We start from the raw sequence: 22,878 nt of genomic DNA on the forward strand, positions 1-22,878 counted from the left end.
CCCAGGCAGAGCTCACCTTGCAGTTCGCAGGGACTCAGGTGCTTGGGGCTACGTAGTGGGCAGTAGAAGAAAGAAAACACTCTGTTTTGTTTCATTCATTTGTTTTCTTAACAAAAAGAAGGAAATTCAGCACAGAACTCTCCCTTAAAGTAATGTTGTTAAGATTACAGCTCTAAACAAATCCGGTTGTGCTATAGTTCCCCTCCCATTTTAATGCTAATTTGGCTATGTTGCATATAGAAAATATTTCCTGGCCCTGTTTCCCAGGTTCGTTGTGTAGCTCTGTGTTACTGTTTGTGGTGGGGTTTGTACCCCATCAGCCCCCTGCATCAGAGGGGTAGGTGGTAACCCCACCTATCTATGCTTTGGTCCATTTTCTGCACCCTCTTCAGTAGGCCACACAGTGTGGCCCAATGACCCAGGCTCATCCACTGTTTCTTCATAGGTGGGGTCACACAGCCTAGCAGCCAGAGTTAATTCAGTGTACCCCTAGAGCAGTGTGGCCCAATGGCCAGAGTACCCCCAAGTCTCTTCCCTAGTGAGACAGCATGGCCTACCAGCTAGAGGCACTTCAGTGGGCCCCCAGGACAGTAGGGTAGGGTGGCCTGGAAGTCATCCCACAAGGGTGGCAGCCCAGGCTTACCCAACTCCATCAGGCCCCAACCCAGGGCCCTAACAGCAGGCAGCACGTCTCACTACAGGTCAGCAAGGAATCTCACCAAAACACATGGCCCTCATTGGGGTGGGAGGTACCACTCTTTCACCCATCCCCAGGGCACTTCCTACCAGCTCTTCTGCTGCAGCAGTCCATGTAATATCAGGGTCTCCAGGCTCCTCAGCACCACACGGTTCTGGTAGCAGCTGGCCTCTGGGCCTGGTTTTGGGCTCTTGAGTTCTTGCAGGTAAAAGCTGCAATGACTTCTGGGATGGAGCCTCTGCCAAGCATCCTTCCTTGTCCACAATCAGCCCTGGGTGAACAGCTCTATCAGCTTTTATACCTGAGCATGCCCAGCAGTGGCTCAGGTGTGGGGCTTTCTCTGCAAGGAGGGAAGGAGTAGCCCTCTCATTCCCAATGCAGGGCTGGTCCGCCTCATCATAGTGCCATTAAACGTATCCCATAAAACATGGCAATTTATGGTTTGCATTTCCAGAATGTTCAACATTTCAAGTTGTAACCTGAACGTTACACTAACTTGTGTTTTGGGTTTGGTTAAACAATAGTTCTTAGCCCTGAGGTGGCACATTTCAGCCTCAAAGCACTGTATAGACTCTTAACTTTTCAGTGTGATAATCATTCTGTATTACAGTATCAGAGGGGTAGCCGTGTTAGTCTGGATCTGTAAAAGCAGCAAAGAGTCCTGTGGCACCTTATAAGTCTGTAAGGTGCCACAGGGCTCTTTGCTGCTTCTGTAATACAGAAATCATAGGCCCGTTTGGCCTTAGGTTAATAGAGTTTTTGTTCATATAGGGCCTAATCCAATGCCCCCTGAAATCAGTGGAAGTCTTTTAACTGATTTCATTGCGCTTTGGATCAGGTCCATGCTGAGGGGGAGTTAGTTATCTAACTCAAGTGATACATTTTTGAGGATAATCACCATACATGAGGCCTTGTAATGAGTATTGGGTAGTATTCTGGAACTTGGAGGTAGCTACTGAGCTAAGCAATAATAGTTGATCTGGCTGCCCATGTGGGTAGCTTTTATGCACCTGTTTAATTTTTAGTCATTGCTAAGTGTCCAGCTGCATTGCTCTGTCAACATCTGCTCACAAAAGTTTTCAGAAAAAAAAAGTTACAAGTGTCTCACTTCACAGATTCCCAGTAACTGGTGACATCAGCGCTAGCTGATGATAAGGACACGAGCTCATAAACAAGATCAGATCAGTTTTTCTGTCTGCCTGCTGCAGCTCTTGGTCCCTGCTCCTGCTCCATTGGCACAGCCTTTGGAGTGTTTAACATCAGCTGCACCAGCCCAGTAAGGTTGCTGCACTCATGTCCACATCAGTGTGCTGAGATTTTGTCTGAGACCCTTGGATGAACTGCACAGTTAAGAGTGGGACACGGGGTTTGTGATTCCAGAACAGTTGTGTGCCATGGAGCAGAGTCTTATGTCACTGGGCCCATCAGAATCCACGGAGTCTGAGGTATTTTTTGTACAGGGCTAGTATCCATGTCTCCCTTGGATCCTGATCCTTTATATGGTTCTTTTGAAAACATTAGGCTACTTGATTCTGTTCATAGACTCTCCTAGATTCATTTCCGTTTTCCATTCACCATCCACACATTCTTCAAATTCCTTCTCAAAGCTTTCTTCTTCCAAGAACCTCAAATACTAACCCATCTCTGAAAAGTCCAGCCCCCAATCTGTGTGTGTCGGGGGGGGGGGTGGGATCTTAAGCACACAGGTGAAGATCACTGCCGAATCAGGGCCAAGGTTAGCACCATCCTTTGGGCCTCCTGTCGTGTTCGTGAACTGTCCAGCTATTGGACTGTGTCTTCCTTTGTATCTTGTGTGGAGCTGAGTCCATTGTCAACACCTTACAAATAAATTGTAATAATAATGATTTATTTTCTATTTCCAAAACCTCTTTTCTCTACAAAAGGGCCCAAACCAAAACTCCAGATGCAAACATTGGGATGTTTGAAATCATCAGCCATGTCCCAACATTCCTGCTCAGAACAATGTGGATACCATCTGTGTATTTTGCAGTTCTGAGGACACTGTTACTCACTAATTACAAAGACTAGAATTCTCCAGTGTTGGAATTCAGCTTCCTGAGTTAGGATCCACTCTCAATCCCCACTCTTATTCACTATCATAATAAAATATCTGGAGACCTCTTCCTGAACTGTAGGGGCAGAGCCTTGGCAGATTCCAGCAGACTGTACCTATAATAATTATAACTATAACTATAATTCCATTCAGGGGGAGAAGGGTCTAGCCATATATGATAGTACTTAAAGCTTTCTGTGTGGATTACACAGTATAACAATAATTGATTTTATGACAGCAACACAGTTACTGTCTGCCATTCTGTTCTGTGTAGCCTTCCAGCTACTATTCATAAGTATGGTCATACTAGGTCAGACCAAAGATCCATCTAGTCCAGTATCCTGTCTTCTGACAGTGGCCAATGCCAGGTGCCCCAGAGGGAATGAACAGAACAGGTAATCAACAAGTGATCCATCTTCTATTGCCCATTCCCAGCTTCTGGCAAACAGAGGCTAGGGACACCATCCCTGCCCATCCTGGCTAATAGCCATTGATGGACCTATCCTCCATGAATTTATCTAGTTCTTTTTTGAATCCTGCTATAGATTTGGCTTCAATATATCCTCTGGCAATGAGTTCCACAAGTTGACTGTGTGTTGTGTAGAGAAATACTTCCTTTTGTTTTGTTTTAAACCTGCTACCTATGAATTTCATTTGGTGGCCCCTATTTCTTGTGTTATGAGAAGGAGTAAATAACACTTCCTTATTTATTTTCTCCACACCAGTCATGATTTTATAGATCTCTATCATATCCCCCTCTTAATCGTCTCTTTTCCAGACTGAAAACTCCAAGTCCTATTAAACTCTTCTCATACAGCACCAATTCCATACCCCTAATCATTTTTGTTGCCCTTTTCTGAACCTTTTCCAATTCCAATATATCTTTGTTGAGATGAGGTGACCACATCTGCATGCAGTATTCAAGATGTGGGTGTACCATGGATTTATATAGAGGCAATATGATATTTTCTGTCTTATTATTTATCTCTTTCTTAGTGATTCCCAACATTCTGTTAGCTTTTTGACTGGCGCTGCACATTGAATGGATATTTTCAGAGAACTAACCACAACGACTCCAAATTCTCTTTCTTGAATGGTAACAGCTAATTTAGACCCCATCATTTTATATGTATAGTTGGGATTATGTTTTCCAATGTGCATTACTTTGCATTTATCACCATTGAATTTCATCTGCCATTTTCTTGCCCAGTCACCCAGTTTTAAGAGTCCTTTTGTAGCTCTTCGCAGTCTGCTTGAGACTTAACTATCTTGCGTAGTTTCGGATCATCTGCAAATTTTGTCACCTCACTGTTTACCCCTTTTTCCAGATCATTTATGAATATGTTAAATAGGACTGGGCCCACTACAGGCCCCTAGGGGACACCACTATTTACCTCTCTCCATTCTGAAAACTAACCATTTATTCCTACCCTTTGTTTCCTATCTTTTAACCAGCTACCAATCCATGAGGGAACCTTCCCTCTTATCCCATGACTGCTTACTTTGCTTAAGAGCCTTTGGTGAGGGACCTTGTCAAAGGCGTTCTGAAAATCTAAATACACTATATCCCCTGGATCCCCCTTGTTCACATGCTTGTTGACCCCCTCAAATAATTCTAGTAGATTGGTGAGACATGATTTCCTTTTACAAAAACCATGTTGACTATTCCCCAACGAATTATGTTCGTCTATGTATCTGACAATTTTGTTCTTTACCATAGTTTCAACCAGTTTGCCCAGTACTGAAGTCAGGCTTACCGGCCTGTAATTGCCAGGGTCACTCTGGAGCCCTTTTTAAAAATTGGCATCACATTAGCTATCCTCCGATCATTAGCTATCCTTCCAGCCAGTGGAAGGAAACTGTTAAGAATCACTCAAATAATAACAGTAAAAGACTTCAAATAGGAGGTATGGTCTGAGCAGGTGACATGGAGTTTGCAATTCACAAATTCTAGTCCCAGCTCAGACAGCTCCCTGTGGCCTTGGGGAAAATGAGGATAATATTATTCTGAAGGGTCTAGTGTAGTTTTTGAAGCTTGTTGAAGTTGGAAAAAAAACTAAGTGTTATTATCTAAGTAAGGAAAGATAAATTACACACACACAAATTTAAACTAAACTTTTTGCATTGATAAAATTAAATGGTACTCTGCTAAGTGAAGGATTGGGAGCTGCATGCCCAGCTGCCAGGGTGGTGGGAAATATCTTTCCAGAGCACTGTTTTGTCTTTTCAGAGATCAGAGACATCTCCAATGTGTTTTTGGGTTTCTGTTCCTAGGTCATGTCCCTATCTTGTTTCTATAACCCTCACCATGGTTCCTTGATACATGCCACCGGACATGCAGAAGTGTGGACGGACTGGAAGAGCACTTCCAAGTTTAGCCAATATGGCTGGAGATGCACCACCAATGAGGATGCTTACTCCAACAAAACCCTTATGGGGAATTGGAACCAGGAGCGGTATGATATCCGGAAAGTCACACAGCCCAAACCACTTCCTTCCCAGGTACAAACTTTCTGTTCCTCCAGTCCTTTCTATTGGCCTCTAAAAGTGAAATAGCAGATATGGTCAAAAGCCCCAGCCCTACAGCCTCTTTCATTCACTGTATGCCCCACCCTTACCCTATTAGCAGGAGCAAGGACTTGAGAAATTTCCTTTTGCTTTCCAACACCCAACCTCTAATCCATCACTAAAAAGGCCCAGTCTCACTCAGCCCTCAATCCTTTGGCCATTCTCAGCTCCATTCACTTTACTTTCACCTGGTTCCTGGTGTTCTTTCCTTTGCTGTTAATATTCTGCCCCCAGCTAATGACTCAAGGGCAGACTCTATAAGCCACAAGTTATTGTGCAAATTCTGACCCTCAGTTACTCCCCAGCAAAGCCATTGAAGTCAGTTTGTGCCATGGTACAAGCCACTCATAACTCAGCAGTGTTTCTCAAGCCAGAGCTGTTTCTCCTTTGGACTCATGGTTCTTCCCCTCACTGTATCACTGGGCTCCTTGCCATTAATGTTATCAGGTTTCACGTGACACAAACTATAGGCATGTCAGTTGTGCAGTGGCCTTACCCAGAGTGTAAAGAGGGATTATGATTTCAGATGCTTTGGTGAGCAGGCTATTCTTTTAACATGTACGCAGTATTTTTTTTATTAGATGTTTGTTTACTTATATTTTGCTGCACTAAACGTGGGCTTTTCCTTTCAGTATGCTCACTACTTTGAATCCGTTTATTCGTCAGATTACAACAAGGAAAAGCATCACGGCTCAAGAAGTAGGTGCATGGAACTGAAGTGTAGTCAGTTTGATCTGTGCGGTAGCTAAAAAGAAGTTTTAACATGACAATCATATGCTCAGAGAAGAAAAAAGAGTTCCAGCTTGTCCGTTCCCTACTGAGTCATGCCCCTAGATCTAAATAGGAGCTCGTATTTCCAGTCCCACAGGGTCTGTGGTGTTTGTATTTCAGGTGTTCTGTTTATATTTTTCAGACTGAGAGACTAACAAAATCCGTATTTGTTGCTCCTGGCTCTCTGCCTCGTCAGTTTTAGACCGTTCCAACATCTACTTTGCAGAAAACAGCTCATCCTTCTATCTAATCTATCTCATTTTCTGGTTGTGTTTGACGGCTACAAAGACATTTCACTCCAGCTAGGTTCATTTTGCTAATCTCTCACCTTACGTGTGACATTGTAGAAGGGACATGAATATTCATATGGGTATAACATTTTAAAGCAGAACACGCTTACAGTATCATCAGATTAAAGCATGGATAAAAACACTGACATTATGGGCCAAACTACTACTACATCTAGTCTGGAATCCCTGACTCCTATCTGTCTCAAACCACACCTGGCCTTTCCATTTCAGTACCCAACCTCCTGCCCCACCAAACCAGACCATAGCTCTGTCTAGTCTTGTATCTCATCTTTGTCCATAGCCAATACCTGTTTCTTCAGAGTAAGATGTAAAAGCTCCATAATGCAGCTGTAAATCTGGCAATGTTTCTAGAACTGTTGAGTGGATTGTTTGGCTTTCCTGACCTAGGATGGGATAGCACTTAGGTGCTTTCAAAATCCTGTGCTATGGGACCCTAGCACCTTAGACAGGATCTTTCCAATGTGTTCTGCTAATAAAGTAACATGTCCAGGATTGATGATAAAACCCTGGACAATGCCAACTGGCTGAGAGTGCATAGTATCTCTTCAACCCATGTTCAACTTCCCTGTAGGCTGGTAGAGGTTGGGTCTACCCCTGGGTTTGTTCTTCCCGTTGTCTCATCTGTTCTCCTGACAATAGCTTTCTCATTGCTTTGCCATTAGCTCATCAGTTTTCTCTTTGCTGCTCTCAGGATTTAAACGAGAACCTCATTGGTTTCCTGGACACCAACCTGAGCTGGAACCCCCTCCATTCAAACCAACTGCACGGTCCTGCTACATGATAGATTACGGACCTCCTCAAGGCAGAACTCCCCTCATTTGTGAAATGCTGGGGAAAGAACAGGAGGGAACACAGCAGAAGCAATAGGAGCAGAGAGAGGCTGTTAACCAGAGATCAGCCATGTGGTTAGAATGACTCCAACCTGTCTGCTGCTAAGGGGCCATCCTTCAAGTCGTAAAACATTTCTTATATTAAAATACAGGGCATCAGAGTGACAAGTAAATGCTTCCTGAGGCTTATGCCCTATTGTTTGTTGTTCCATATATTATTTCTGCCTTCTGACATTTTAACTTTTACCTTGTACAGAGGATTCTGACATTTCCTTTTGCTGACTGAGTGTGGCTTCACGTGGCATGTACCAAGACAAATAGACCCAAGAGTGTTTTAAAGATGTAACCAAGTTTCATCAGCAAGTGGCTGCTTAAGTGTGACCAGATATTTTTCCATAAAATCTGCTTAATTTAATTTTAATTTTATTTCTGTCATTTTAAGGCCCTAGGGAATGGCACATTTGGCATAAAAATCTGTCACTCTCTGAAATGTTTTGTGTGTCTAGTGAGACGAAGATAATGAACTATCTGAGAAAATTAAGTTTAGGCTGTAATAGATATGTCACCACTCATACATCACATGACAGATCTGCACATGGCAATTCTCTCCACTCCTTTCTGTGCTAGAGTTACAGACTAAACCGGATCAATGCTACCACTGTTTTCCCTTTGTCAGCATCCCTCAGGGTTGAGCTGCTGGTGACAATTGAGTAAAACTCTGTAGCATTTTGTATCACTCTACAATCAGCTGAGCATTTTATACATCAGCTGCTATTTATTGTTTGAAGGGCACTGGCTGCATAGTTTCAGCGTGATGTGATTTGTACTGTGAGAGCTGTTGCTGTAACTGTGTTTACAGCAGCTTTGCAACCATAACCTGTGTCTGCTCTGAATTAGTTGCAGCTTTTGGACATTTCCTCACAACATGGGCTATTCTAGAGATTTCAGATACAATTTTCCTCCCTTAAGAAGCATCTGACAAAGTGGGTATTCACCCACGAAAGCTCATGCTCCAAAACCTCCCTTAAGTGTCATCTAATGCCCGTAACTAGAGTGTGTTTAGGCCGTCCTGGAGTTTTCGAACCAATTAAATTAATTTCCCCCAGAGCAACTTTTCTGATGCTTGTGAGACACATTCAGCAGGAATCTGGGATTTGTAGAGTCTTGATCCAGACAGAAATATTGAGGAAAAATGGATCATGCAGCCAGGTGGTAGCAGAAAATGTCTGCATATAAAGCGAAACCAGCGTTGCAAAGTGTTCCTTAGTGCCTCAGGCTGGGGGAGACTTTGGTGTCATGAAGCCTGATGTCCTCTGAGCCCCCAAATGCTTCACCCGCTCCTTGAGCCTCCCATTCTTCCATTGTCAGCCTGCAGGAAAGGGGCAATGCTAATGGAGTATATTTAACTTCAAACTAAACTCCTGCCCTCTCTAAAACTTGCAGCTTGCCAAGTCCTCTGGAGGCAGCTCTCTTCTCAGCGTCTCACTACCCATGTGCCTCAGAAAGAGAGAGAATGGGAGCCTGGGGATAACGGCAGAGGTTCAATCTCCTAGCTTGTGACCAACACAAACTAGAGAAGCTACTGAGGAGCCCGGAGAGAGACTTTGCTTTTGCGGCTGGTTCCTGATCTCCATGCTCAATAGAAGGAGGATTCACTTTCGTCCCAGTAGGCACAGCAATCCCTTGGGCCTGGCCTAGAGCAGGGAGCTGATGCAGTTGTGTATAATGCAGATCTGTGTCCAGTGCCCCGACCAATACCACTGTGCCAGTCATATTTGTGAGCATCTAAGACAACATCTTGCCATTTTCAGCTCTCCAGGTTTATTACGCAGGGATCAAATCCTGCAGTCCTTACTCAGTCAAAACTCCCACTCAAGTCAAGAGTGTGGCAAACACCAAGTAAGGGCTGAGCAAACATCAACTAAAATCTTCAGGATTTGGCACCAGAGGTATATGAAGACATTTAGTGCTGGCTTGGTTATGGGGGACACCATGCGCTATGGGGCAGTCTATCTAAATCAGACTATGTATGCTTCTTCCGATGGACTGGACACAAATAGTATCTTAGATTGTAAGCTGTTTGGGGCAGGGACCATCTTTTTGGTCCTATGACTGTACAACATCTAGAACAGTGGGATTCTAGTGCATGACTGGGGGTTCTAGACATTACCACAGTACAAATAATAAGTGATTACATGCATATATCCCAGAGGCACAGTCTTACCAAGCTTTTCTATACTAGCAGTGACACCACATCTGAGACCCTAATATTCAAAGACAAAACCACAAGATGCTTATTTATGTTTTATTTGTTAGCAAATGAGCTTGTTCTCTTTCCTTAGCATAAATAAATAAGTATGGCCAGTCAGTACAGCCTACGCTGCTTGCATCCAATGGAAAGGTTTTCCTTAATGGAAAAGTCGGTTTCAAACAGCTTCCTACTTCCTCTGGGCCCCTGCGATGGCAGATTTCTCCTCGCGGGTGATGGGAATGGTGCGCTCGGGAACATCGGTTTGTTTTCTTGGTCCATTCACTGTCAGGACTCCATCCGAAGACAGGGATGAGGTGATGGACAGAGGATCCACATCTGCTGGGATCCTGTATTTCCTGTTGAACTCCCTGGCAATGAAGCCATGCTCATCCTTATAGAAAGGGAAGGGAAAGAACAGCCCTGGGTTCATGTGCCAGCTTGATTCCAACTAACAACTTCCCCCTGAGCTGAGGTCAATTTTGAGAAGCTCCCGCCCAAAAGGAAAATGTTTCAGAAAGTTTGGAGCATCCCTGTCTGGAGACACCTTGGCAAAGCAGCAGAGTTAAACTGAATTCAGACACAGCACTGTGCTGTCCTGGCTTAAGATGGTAGCAGGCTGGAGAACCCTACAAGCTTCATTTCATGGTGGGGCTTGTGCTTCCTATTCTCATTTAATCAGATTGCCCTGATTAGTCGGAGTTCTACTGTAGTCTCCTAAAACATTCCAGGCAGAGCAGTGGTCAGTACCACCCCTCAGCCATTCCCCAGGATCTCAGGGCTTGGCTACACTGGCACTTTACAGTGCAGGTTCCTAACTGTCTGATTTCCACTACAGCACTCTGTTGCTCCTTTGCTCTTGGGAAGTTTCGACTTCACCCTCCTCCCAGCTGTCACATGGGTATTAAGGGCCAGGAGCTGCATTCGGGTAACCAAGAGCAAAATTCAACTCTTTCAGTTGAGTGTACAAGCTGCTGTTATGGGGCTTTGCCAGAGTAACATACTGTGAATATTAACAGTACAGTTAGAGTCTGATACATCATTTGGTTTAATTATTAAAGTTCTATTAATTGTTAACTGACTCAATGTTAATTAGTTCAATAATCTCCAGACTTGGGCTTTCCCATCGCTGTGCTCCTGGCCCCTTCCCAAACAGAGAGAGGCTCAGAAATGCTCATTTTATTAATGTTTTTCCACAGCAATAACCTCTGCCCCTCTACTGCCCAGGGTCAAATGATTAATGAAATTGAACAGAAATTATTTCAGGGTAGAAGGCAACAAGATGGTTTTGCCATCTCGTTAGATCCTTGCTTAACAGGCGCAGGGGCAGTTCACACTTTATCACAGAGTAGATATACCTGGCGCTCCTCGTGTTTTCCATGGACCTCGATCACATCCCCCAACACCTTGACTTTTAGTTCCTCGGGAGAGAAATGCTTCACATCAACATTTACGGAAAACTTGTCCTTCTCCAGTCGCATCTGCAAACCAAGGGGCTGGTTAGGGAAGAGCAGCTCCAATGCTGGCTGTGGGTGTCACCCTGCATCCAAGCAGGTCAACAGAAAACCACCTATGAATTTTAATGATGTAGGACCAAGCCCTAGATTGGGAGGCCAACATGCCCTGCCCCTCAAGGGCTGACTAAGGCCGCAGCAGTCTGTCTAACTTGCTCCTTTGTTTCAGTTTTGGATCCCACTCATGCCAAGTTGTCTCTCTCTGCCTAGTTTTTTTTTTATTGCATGTGACCAGTTCTTATTATTATTTGCTTGTAATTTCTTTTATTTGGGGCTTTCTGTCCCCTTATGGATATTCACAGGGGTCTTGTCAGCACTGGAGAAAATGACTGTGCACTTGACTCCACCTTGTCTATAGTCAGTTCACATTTCTCCCTATATAGTCAGAGTCTTGACTAATTATAAGTGCTGCATTCTATTGGAGGCTGTAGGGTTGATGTCCCATTTCTGAAGTGTACCTGTTTGACTTGAATAACCTCTTGGACAATGCCATTTAGCCAAACTGTTTTCCTTCTTGCCTTCCTGCTTAATACATTTTTCTTTTGCTGAGGGATGTACCTGCCTTCTGAGACTGTTATGTGATGCTTAAATAGCCTCCATGATGACTCTAAGCAGTTCAGTTTCCTCACTTTTGACTTAGGGGTCTCTTTGCTTCCTCAATTGTTTGGATTTCCCTTCCTAACATTTAGTTCCATCCAGAGTGCTGAACCTAATTACACTGAGCTCTCTACACGTTGGTGCCAAGCAACACAGAGAAATTGGTTCAACAGGTAACTAGGTCTGAGCCACTAAGTCAAGAAAATGAAGAGAAAAAAAACTATTTCCCCCAATATCTTTCAGTTAGAGTAATCCTAGATGTTAGTTGTACCCCTGGGTCTGATGCAAAGTCCAATGAAGTCGGAAGATGACGTATGTCTTCAATGGGCTTTGGATGAGCCCTAAAATAGGCACAAACTTTCCAGACAGCAATGGGACTTTCAAGAGGGCAGTGTCCCTTTAAGACTCGGTTAGTCACTAGTTCTTCAGACTGTCTCTACATTTTTCTTCCCTCAGAGCCTACTGCTCTCAATGCCCTTGAAAACTTCAGACACCCAGGGCCTGTTCTGCCACTCACAGCCATGTAACTTCAGCAGTGGGAGTCCTGCTTTACACCAGGCTGAGAGAAGAATCAGGCCTGTTGTTTACTAACTCTCCAGTGTGTTTCAGCTAGGGCATTGCTATCAAAGCCGCTGTTTTTTTGCCTCCCACTCCTAACTGTAAGGCCTGGAGGGATGAATGGGCACTTGTCATGCAGCAATTCAGAGCTGGAGCTGAAGGAGGTTTACAGAGGAATTGCTATGTAGAGGCGGGATGTTTGTGCGGGCCCCAGGCAATGTGAACTTGGGGCTCTGCCAGCTTCTTTGGTGATTTGTCTGTGAAATTCCCTGGGAGGAAGGAGACTTGGACAAAGGCTTGAGAACTAAGGGAACTAGTGCTTAACAAATGACACAGGGAACCCGTGGAAGATGGAATGGGGGGAAAGGTAGAGGGGATATTGAGGGTCAGGGAATAGGCAGTTTTGTGGGAAGAATTTCCCTGGCTCTTCTCTTACAAATTAACTACTGAGATTCTATGCATAGTTCTCCTCCGTGCTCTGCTGGAGGAGCTCCAAGCACTTCTCTGAGCTAAGACAATCAGAGAGGAAGATGCCAAGTGCTGGTGGGAACTAAGGGTCTGGTGGTTCATCATTCTTCGTGGCTCCTTTGCATCAGCTAAGCTGCTGCAAAGGGGTTGTAATGTAAGATAGGCAGAAGCTGCCTCTACTACACAATACCCCTGGCAAAAGGAGCTGTTATGCCCGGGCTCTGCCGCAGCCCTCAGTGCAGGGGGGTTCTGGAGTTGGAGAGGTGTAGGTCGGCGTGTTCTGACCACCCAGGGATTTTGAGCCTCCCCATATGGGGCTTTTAAGCCTCCCCACATGGGGCTTTTAAGCAAGGGCCCAACTTGGGCTGCCCCAGCCTGTACCGGTGGCCAGCAGCGCCTGAGTAAGGAAGCACACACTGTCTCCCCTGGTATGTATCCGTGCAGGGATTTATCTGACCTCAGGGGCAGGAAGCAAATGGTCAGAGAGGGGAAATCAGCAGTAGATATGCCCACTGTGCTGCTGGAATTAGCCAGACCCCATTCTCAATAGACTTCCCAGGAGTCTCTCCAGGTCCTAGTCAGACAACGGCAGGGATTGTGCCACCATCGTTTGCAATGAAGGCAAAGCCGATTAATCCCATTGGTTTGATTCCTCCAAGAACTTTCCCTCTAATTATTGGCCTGTGTAAGATACCAGGTGCCAAGTAAGAGGGCATTTGCCCCAGGGGGATATGATGCCTGAACTCTATACAAATGGGGCAAACTTGTTTCTAAAGTCCCACTGGGATCTCTGCATTTACTACTGTCCGAGTGGTGCTAGGTGCAACCAGCCATCCACTGACACTGTTCTTGGAGCAGATTGGGCCAACAGTGACATATTCTGGGGTGCTGGAGCCACACTCATCTCCTAAGAGGCTACGGAGAATTGTTGTTTACTAAGTTTTTCCCTACAGCACCTGTTCCTGGATGAAGGCATTCTTCACATTCAGGCTCATTAGAAACACGCAAGCCAAAGACGCAGTGGAGCAGGGAAGCGTGGGAGGACTGTTTTCTAGCTCAACCTTGAGACTGAGAGGAAGATGATCCTCCAGGCACAGGGGAATTATTTAAAAAGTGGAGATATGGGGGGTTCCTTTTGCACCTTTCTTAAAATGCAGTTCTACTCTGCAAAGTGTGCAACTTGGCCCTTGTTATCCAGCACATCTGCCCCACATGCATCCGCATCTGAGCTGATTGTCTTAGGAACAGTTTTTAGGACTATCCTGCCTTTAACACCTGTTAGCACTACAAGGTCAGCACACCCCTGGAAAAGGGAGCCAGAGAGTCTGTTACTATTTATGTCTAGTGCCCTAGCATGTAGCAGTCTCAGTCATGAACTAGGATTCTAGTGTCCTAGGTGCTGTACAAACACAGGGTTCCTGCAGTATAACTGGAATTATCTGAGCTAAGTCTCAGTTGCAAGGCCTTCCATTTCACAAGGCAGAGTTTGGCCCACAGAATCTTTATGACTGAGGATTATACATGAGCCCAGCATGACTCTCAGATCTCAGACTTTGCTGGGCCAGCAGTTACAATGAACACATTTTTCCTTATACACTGGGCAATTTTTCTCCATAGATATCGAAAGATGAAGGACAAGGAGCCAGCCCATCATGACAGCTTACAGTCACTTTGCAGAGCAGAAGACTCTATGGCTTGGCCAATGTCATTCCCAGTCTGATTGTTCACAATTCAGACGCTTCTCAAATGCCTGCCAACCCACAGGTCTCCTAGCCTGTGTGAGGAAAGTAAAATCACAGGCACTGCTATATGGTATCATGTCACTCCTAAGCCTGAGAGTCAGGCACTAAACTCTCAGGGGAGAGGGATACAGGTATGGAAGTGAGCTCAACACCTGCACTCCCTGTGCCAGTGAAACTCAGGTGTTGCATTCAGGCGTAAAAAAGGAGTATTGACGCATTAGCACCTCCTGCTGGGCACTTCACAGAGCAGCATTTGTCTGGTTACAGAAGGGGGTGCAGATCTCACCTTCCTAGGCAGCGTCAGGGCCGCCCAGATGATTAAGGGGGCCTGGGGCAAAGCAATTTTGGGGGCCCCTTCCTTAAAAAAAAGTTGCAATACTATCGATTACTATATTCTTGTGGGAGCCCCTGTGGGGCCTGGGGCAAATTGCCCCACTCCCCCTCTCTCCCTCCCCGGGCAGCCCTGGCCAGCATTAAAACACAAGAGTGAAACAGGGCCCAAGAATGAGGCGGTGGGGTAAGCAGGCGCATCTAGTCCAGGTTGGCAATCAGGCCAGGGAGATTCATGAATCAAGAGGATGCCTGGAGACCCTCAATATCTGTAAGAGAGAAATCTCTACTTCTCCTGTGTGATTCAACAGAAGTGAAACCCAAGCAGAGAAATAGGAGCTGCACCTAAGGAATTGTGCCGTGTAGCAATGGCTGAAAACTGTGGAAGGAAAGAGGAAGTGTGATCAAGATGGAACAGCAGGGGATGGGGAGTCACAACTCTGGGGTTCTATTCCTTTCTCCCAGAGGGAGTGTGGTGTAACAGTTAGGTCAGTGAATTGGGAGTTCAGGGCTCCTATGTTCTGTTCTCTGTACTGTTGCTGACTGCTGTGAAATTTCAGGCAAATCACTTTGCCCTTTGTCTGATGGCTATCATAACATTTACCTACCTCACAAGGGGAATGTGATGCTTAATTAATTGACATTAGTGAAGCATTTTGAGGTGCTTGATTCACAGATGCAACTGTGGCATGATAAGTATTATTATTTCACAAAGGGTTCTGCACTGGTATAATGCCAGACAGTGCCTGCAGGGCTGAATCCTGCCTGACAGGGAGCAGCGAGCAGGGACACAAGGATGGCACCTTCAGGTGCTCCTCCCCCAAGTTTTTTTCTAATAGCAATCTATGAGCAGCTTCCCAGGGGTTCCCTGGGGAGTCAGGCTGGGCTCTCGGCTCCAGACCCAGCCAGAGGCATGCGCAGCAAACAACAAAGCATGTGAAGAGAGAAAAGTTACCTCTGAGAATCCCGTCTCTAGCCAGCTGGGTGTCCTTAGGAAGGGGAATCTCATCAGGAAAGGGCTGACAGCGCCCGAGGTAGGGAACAGCTCAGACTCTGAGAGATGCTCTCCGAAGCTCTGGTCAAAGATTCGTGTTGGTGTCAATAAGGAAAACAGGGGTCTGCGCATCAAGGGATGGTGAATGGCGATATCCATCTGTGTTTATCTGGGAGAAGAGTAAGAATTTATGTGCAGCAGAGTTCTTCAAGGACTGGTGTGCCACGGCTTTTTATACCCACTGCCGTCCAGGCCTCGCCTCCCACCACTGAACTCTCTGGAAGGGTGATGTCAGGAGTTTTATTATCCCAGCTCTCCGTCTGCTCCATTCAGCAGCGGCCAGTCAATTATCTAGGGGATTTGAAAGCTCTGCTAAGGAGGAGGGGAAAAAAAAGTCTAGTGGGTCAGCAAGAATCGGAGCTGCCCAGCCCCGCACCCCCACGCACTGTTTATCTGTTGAGTCCCCAGGCTTGGCTGATGTTCCCAGCTGCTTCAGATGCCAGGAGGATCAATGCAGCTCCTATCTTTGGCTCACACAGAAAGTGACAAGGACCCGTTGTCTTCATCGTGTTTGGAAGCTGGTTCCTGAAGCTACATATGAGCCTAGAGATGGCTCTGCCGATCCTTACAGAAGAGCAGCTGCAGGCCTGCTTTAGTCACAGGACTTACAGCCAGAAAAATGCTGCTAGGTCACTCTGTCCGTCCCAACCTCCCACACAGCTGGTGTGGATCTGTCTGTCCTGACTCCTCCAGACTGTACAGGTCTTCCCATCCTGACCCCCTCCCATGCCACCTGGTGCATGTCTGTCTGTCCTGAACCTCTCTCCCCCCAGCTGGTGTGGGTCTGTCCATCTTGACCCCCCCTCCCTCCCAGCTGATGTGGGTCTGTCCATCTTGACCCCCCTCACTCCCAATTGGTGCGGGTCTGTCTGCCCCAACCTGACCCTCCCACCAGCTAGCACAAATCTGTTACCTCTCGTGTATTAATGGCTATCCAATTTTTAGTTCTGTCTCTATTTTGCAAACCAGGAATAAAAGTAAGGTTTGAATCTAAAACGTTGATCATTCTCTCAGCCTCTTCCTTTCTCTCTCTCACCCCATAGGCTGGGGGGGGAACCTATGAGACACAGGCAAGACACCCATGGGGTGGAGGGGCAGTGTGTGTGCCCCAAAGTGTATGTGTGAAACTTCAACAGCTGCTGCTCTGTGCCTGTTCTAAGGGCGAACAGAGCATCTCAGCCCCCTCCATGTATGTCAGTCCAGCACCTTTGTCTTTTCCCCAGTGCTAAAGCCACATGAATGGAGATTTAGGGAAAGGTGAGAGCTCACCACAGTCTGGGTGTGAGTTCAGACTCACATAGATAAATGGAACCACCTATATTGTGAGAGACTTTAAAATGCTATTAATGCACCACCATGCTCTCCAGACACACAAGCTATGCTTCTATCGATCTATCTATCGGCTCCAAAGAGCTGACAATCTGCCGCTTATTGGATGAAAGGTGCTGTAGGGGAGCACGTTATTCTTCCTAATAGTGACAAGCCATCTTCACAAACAGGCTCCAGCAATCTCTCTCCTTCCTCAGGGCAGATGGAATCTCATGAGTTTTAGCCAGCAACAGCTGTCAAGAGCACAGTGGAGGGAAGACCAATGCCACATCCAAGGGCCCTGCTGTTCCCTCTCTTCCTCCTTTGTGTTAGTGACTCCATGGTGTGCATGCAGCTCCTCGGGATGGATGTTGGGAATTAATGTGCAGCACCTAAAGAAACTCCCACAGTGAGACCCGGCTATGGCACAGCTGTGTGCCATCCAGCCAGCAGAGCCCCTGTGCTCAGAAGCACTGAGTCCCAAAGGAACAAGGAGAAATACTGCCTGAGCCTGGGCTGACGCAGGAGCCTTTCTCCTGTGCAGAGGTGTGCTCTGATCCTGCTTAGTTCACAAATGAAGAGAAGGTGGAAGGGGACTTTCCAGAGCGGGAACATCACAGCAAGCGACAAGAGTGAGAATCGAGCCCTGCCACTGCCTCCGCCTTCCTATGGATCTGCTGCTGCCCCTCAATCCTGACTGGCAGAAGCCCTTGATGTGCCAGTCCTGAGCAAATCACCAGTTACCTTGTCCTAAGCATGTGTTTCTGCTGGTATCTCACCCAGGTTTGCATCCAAGTTTCTTGGTGCATTACCCCTGCCCACCCCTGAGCTGAGCCCCATTTGTATTCCTAGCACTGCTAGGAATAAAAAGTGACTCATATAAGCCACTGGGTTAAATTTAACACTGAGTGAGTCTGATCGTTAAGACTAATCGAGGAACATGCAGTGATGGGACGAGTGCAGCCGCCTTCATCTCGCCAGCTGCTGCCGAGCGTGACATCAATGCTGTATTTCTGGTGTCTATCGTTTCTGTTTGGGTGCCACACTAGTTCCTTCCTCTTCCCCTTCTTTCAATGGGCGTGGTTAATGTATGCATGCTGGCACTTCCCCCAAGGCACTACTGGGAACTTCCTCCTGACAGTGCCCTGCCTCTGGTCTGCACACTTGTGCTCTGATGGGTTGGCCACCAGACATCTCCACAGAGACACTTGGCTCTCCCTCAGTAAATCCCAAGGGAAGAGCGTCCTTCTGTTACAACTGAAAGGGTTCTGCTGGGTGAGCTGGACGCTCTCTAACACATCGCATGTAGGAATGGACAGGTCGAGCCCTAGGTATCTTGTCAACTCTTTGGGGTGGGGACTGTGGTTTTGTTCTGTGTTTGTACAGTGTCTGACACAGTGGGGTCTTGGCCAATGACTGGGGCTCCTAGATAATCATATTAATAGGGAACAGGCAGCCCTGCCTATGAACTCCGATTCGGCGCTCACTTACAGAAACTGACATAAATTCCATTGACTTTAGGTAACAGCAAGTTCACACCTGCTCTCTTATAAGTGAGTGGAGACCATGCCCCTATCCAGTGCTATTTCCTGTGCTCGGTGCTGAACCACAGGGGGGAGAAGTTTCCCTCACAGCTCCAGGGTCTAGCTACAACCGTGCCAGCTTGCAGTCAATCCTACAGCTCTTGGCAAGAGGGACAGCAGGTAAAGGCGGCAGCAACAACCCAGGCTGGAGGTGTCTCCTAGGATTGCATATCATGTAAACAAGAAAGACTTGACACTGGTGCACCTGCTGCTCTGCGCTTTGGAGACCTGGAGCCTTCGAGGCAGCTCTGGTTTCAGAGCACAAGGATCTTATGTGGGACCCACCCATTCAGGACTTTAAAAACTGACCTGGGACAAATCCAGCCCCTAAATAACTAAGGCCTATCTGTTGTAGACATTTCCAGTGCATCCATCGCGGTGCTGCTGAAACCCTGACAGTCAAGTAAGGCCAGGGATCATTTTAGCCCATTCGTTTTTAGAGGCTTATTTTCAAGTGTGGGGGAGTTGGGGGAAGTGTTCAGACTATTTAGCACATGCACACAGAACTTTACACCTGCTGAGTGATGAAGAATCAATCCTGGTTGGTGGCTCTGGAAATCTGGCTCCCTTAGATTTTGTTAAACAGAGAATGATTCATGAGGAAGTGAATTGCAAAATGGCCTTGGCACTTCCGACAAAATGCCCTGTGTCCCAGCACAGTTCTGAACTCCAGGCTAATCAATCCCAGGTGGAGGCTACAACATTTGTTGCAACAATGTATCACTTTTTATTTAAACTTCTAGCCAGTAAGAACACAGCAGCTTGTTTGGATTCCAGTCTAGAGATGTGTGGTATGTGAGGGTACTGGACAAAAATGTAACACTATGTAAAGCCTCTCCCAGCATTAGCTAATGAATCCTTACAGGGTGGAGGGGTAGGCAAGTGGGTGTAATTAACCCCATTTTGCAGATCAGAAGGGTACAGCGCAATGAGGGGAAAGCCCACAGAACACATCATTGGTCAGAGATGGGATCAGAGCTCAGGAGCTGCTAGCACCCAGCCCTGCATTCAGCACCTGGTACATGCCCTCCCCTTAGTGAAAACCCCGTGTAACTCTGCCTAGGCTGTGCCTCCATGCTTTCACCTTCCCTTGAGCCTGCTTCAGCCTATGCCTCCCACTTCTAGTCCTGCAGCCTCTCCCTTTCCACTTCACTGCCCCAGCACACCCAGTACCCTGGAGCAGGGAAACCTAGCCCTCTGGCTTGCCATCCATCATGACAGCATGTTTTGTTTTCGGGAGCCTTAAACTTAGCCACCCAATAGCTGCAGCCCCTCCCTGTCTGCAAACTGTGGCTAGATCCCTAGCAGGAATGCGATGAGGCGCTTTCCCTCATCCTCCTGGCTAAACGTCCCTGGGCCTGTGTGTCTATTTTGGTCTGTATCTTTATCACACACACCTCCCTATGGAATTCACCCGATTAAAACTTTGCGATCTGCAGCCTTCTCACTCTGAGAGGCAGTGAGCACGCTGAAGGTCCCTTCCCCGACACACCATGGCTGAGCGGACGGTCCCCCATGCCTATCCCATGAGCACGGAGTACGAGTTCGCCAACCCCAGCAAGATCTATGATCAGAACTTTGGGGAAGGTAAGAAAGAGGCCAGGCTCTCGTCTGGATTCACTTTTGCTCTCTCCTAGTGCAGGAGACTGTCTGGAGTGCATCCCCTGGGACATCACCTCCTGCAGACACATGGCTGCTGGAACTATGGGTGCTGGGGGTGTTGCTGCACCCCCTGGCTTGAAGTGGTTTCCATTATATCCAGCAGGGGTAGGCAACCTATGGCACGTGTGTCAAAGGCGGCCCGTGAGCTGATTTTCAGTGGCACTCACACTGCCTGGGTCCTGGCCACCGGTCTGGGGGGCTCTGCGTTTTGATTCAATTTTAAATGACCTTCTTAAACATTTTAAAAAAGTTATTTACTTTACATACAACAATAGTTTAGTTCTATATTATAGACTTATAGAAAGAGACCTTCTAAAAATGTTAAAATGTATGACGGGCACGTGGAACCTTAAATTAGAGTGAATGAATGAAGACTCGGCACAGCACTTCGGAAAGGTTGCCGACCCCTGATATACAGGATTTACAGTTTGGTTCAGTGGCTCTCAACACCCCCACTATACAATTTGTTCCAGCACCCCTGCACAGACACATAAGCAACTGCAGTGGGGGGATTGGAATCATCAAGAAAGCTGATGGGGGGCCCAGGATGGGCCCGGGGGCATCAGGAGAAGCCTCCAGAATGATTAGGAGCCATCATGCTCTTGATCTTTCTCCTTCTAGTTCCTTCCCTCCCTGGCTGCATGTTTCATTCCTGCTTTCCTTGCCCCTCCCTCCCTTTCCATTATTCATACACACACAGCGCATGGGGAGCAAAATACTGCCCTTTGATCCAGACTGCAGGTGGGGCCCCTGCTGCCATCAACAGCCAATCCACGTGGCACAGCCCATGCCAAAGAGGTCATGAAGACACTGTGTAGATACCACAGAAGGGTCCTGCTCTTTTATTGCAAAGTGTCGCCTGAAAATTGTTAGGAAAAACTGGTTCTCTCCTTAATTAGCTGAAAGACTGTTTAGCCAGCAAGCTCTCTGCCCCTCACCTGGTGCAGCGGGTATTGCAGACCTTAGCAGCAGGGGAAGCTTTCCTAGCCCACTGCCCGGGACAAGCTGTGGTGGAATCTGACTGGCAGGAGTTGGATTAAGGAGCTTTTGAAAAGAGCTGCTGGTGGTGGGAGATTTTGCATCCCAGTCAGCGCAGGGAAAAGCTGAGCTGGTGGGTTCTGGACAAAGCCAGAGCAGCAGCAGCCAGAGGGGAAAGAATGCTGGAGGCAGCAGAACCATTCACCAGGCTCAAAGTGCTAGCACAACAGTGTGAAAAGGCAAAAGCCCCAAGAAAAGCCTGATGTCAGTCACCCAAAAGGCTTTAGTTCTTCATGCCAGATTCTCTGCATTCAGTGTTTTCCACATCCAGCTCTGGCTGTGGGCTCCCCTCCTCATAGCACCCATGCTGCCCATCACCTACTCTCCCTCGCTCCTAGCTTAAACCCCCAGATGGATGTCAGCCTCTGGCAGAGCTGATGGGTGCAGCTGGTGTGTGGCATAGGGTGGCACTTAGTGGGCTGCATGCAGCATTTCAGTGACACATGAGTGGGCCAAGCTGGTGACTCAGTTCCTATTGTACAACAGAAGTGGTGGGTTTGCACAGAGCCCACACAGCTGCCTGCCAAGTCCCAGACTAACATTTCCCTTTGCCTCTCTTAGTCTCATTGTTGCTCTCCTCCATCCCAGGATGCAAAGCAACCCTATGCTCCTCATTCTGTCTGTTTCAGGTGTGTCCCCTGCAGAGATTTTAGCCCCCACCTTGTATCATGGGTACTACATCAGACCCCGGATCAACAAGCAGCTGGACCGGGGGATCTCCGAGATCAACCTCAATGAGCACAAATTCCAGGTATTTCTGGATGTCTGCCACTTCCTGCCTGACGAGATCTCCGTCCGCACAGTGGACAACCTGCTGGAGGTGACAGCTCAGCACTCCCAGAAAGCTGACCGCCATGGCTTCATCTCCCGGGAATTCACCAGGACATACATCCTTCCACTGGATGTTGATCCCCTGCGAGTTAAAGCCACACTGTCCCATGATGGCATCTTGAGTGTAGAGGCTCCCCGAACTGGGGAGGAAGTGAAGGCCAGAATCAAGGATGTGAAAATAATTCACCAAGATCAGCCAGAGGGGATGGGAGAAAACCTGGATAAGGGGAAGAGACAAACTGAGCCCTAAAGCACCCTGGGGCTCTGCTTCAATTGGGGGGATATGTGATTGTGTCAGAACCTTATTTCTCACCACCAGTGCTTGGCTTTTGGGGAAGACCACTGGCTGGAAAAGAGGTGGTGGAGTTGAAGAAAGAGAGTGCGGGGGGACCATAATCAAAGCCTTTTCCCAGTTCAAGCACTATGCAGAGGAAGGTAGTACATGCTGCCCTCGCTACTGTTATCCAAAAATAACAGGGGTCACCTCCTGCCATAAACTGCTGTGCTGTGTTGCTGTGGGCTGTTAACCAGTTGCTGTGTTCCACCCCGGAGGGGGTGGCATTTCAGTGGTGGGTGGAGTAATCCAATGCATCGCTAACATTTGTGGAGAGCTTTGGGAGTGGAAGGGGCTGTAAGTATGTAAAAACAACAATAATTCTGAAGAGGAATGAGGAATAAATCTATCTCTAATCTC

General features: G+C 47.1%; 3 protein-coding genes across 3 annotated transcripts; 2 read left to right on the plus strand and 1 right to left on the minus strand.

The window, feature by feature from the left end:
* The first annotated feature begins 17 nt into the window (after positions 1 to 17).
* On the plus strand, positions 18 to 7,666 carry CFAP68 (cilia and flagella associated protein 68). Its single transcript, XM_050922038.1, has 4 exons — positions 18 to 38; positions 5,046 to 5,273; positions 5,972 to 6,038; positions 7,113 to 7,666. The coding sequence occupies exons 2-4, from the start codon at positions 5,049 to 5,051 to the stop codon at positions 7,286 to 7,288; spliced, it is 468 nt and encodes a 155-aa protein (XP_050777995.1). The 5' UTR covers positions 18 to 38; positions 5,046 to 5,048; the 3' UTR covers positions 7,289 to 7,666.
* Positions 7,667 to 9,542: 1,876 nt separating this feature from the next.
* Positions 9,543 to 16,111, minus strand: CRYAB (crystallin alpha B). Its single transcript, XM_050922037.1, has 3 exons — positions 15,664 to 16,111; positions 10,858 to 10,980; positions 9,543 to 9,893 (listed from the first exon to the last, which is right to left on the minus strand). The coding sequence occupies exons 1-3, from the start codon at positions 15,859 to 15,861 to the stop codon at positions 9,690 to 9,692; spliced, it is 525 nt and encodes a 174-aa protein (XP_050777994.1). The 5' UTR covers positions 15,862 to 16,111; the 3' UTR covers positions 9,543 to 9,689.
* A 3,961-nt stretch (positions 16,112 to 20,072) lies between these two features.
* Positions 20,073 to 22,878, plus strand: HSPB2 (heat shock protein family B (small) member 2). Its single transcript, XM_050922036.1, has 2 exons — positions 20,073 to 20,240; positions 21,983 to 22,878. Exons 1-2 carry the CDS (start codon positions 20,147 to 20,149, stop codon positions 22,432 to 22,434), a joined length of 546 nt encoding a protein of 181 aa, XP_050777993.1. The 5' UTR covers positions 20,073 to 20,146; the 3' UTR covers positions 22,435 to 22,878.

The sequence above is a fragment of the Gopherus flavomarginatus genome, chromosome 13, assembly GCF_025201925.1.
Source record: "Gopherus flavomarginatus isolate rGopFla2 chromosome 13, rGopFla2.mat.asm, whole genome shotgun sequence".
Classification (NCBI taxonomy): domain Eukaryota; kingdom Metazoa; phylum Chordata; order Testudines; family Testudinidae; genus Gopherus; species Gopherus flavomarginatus.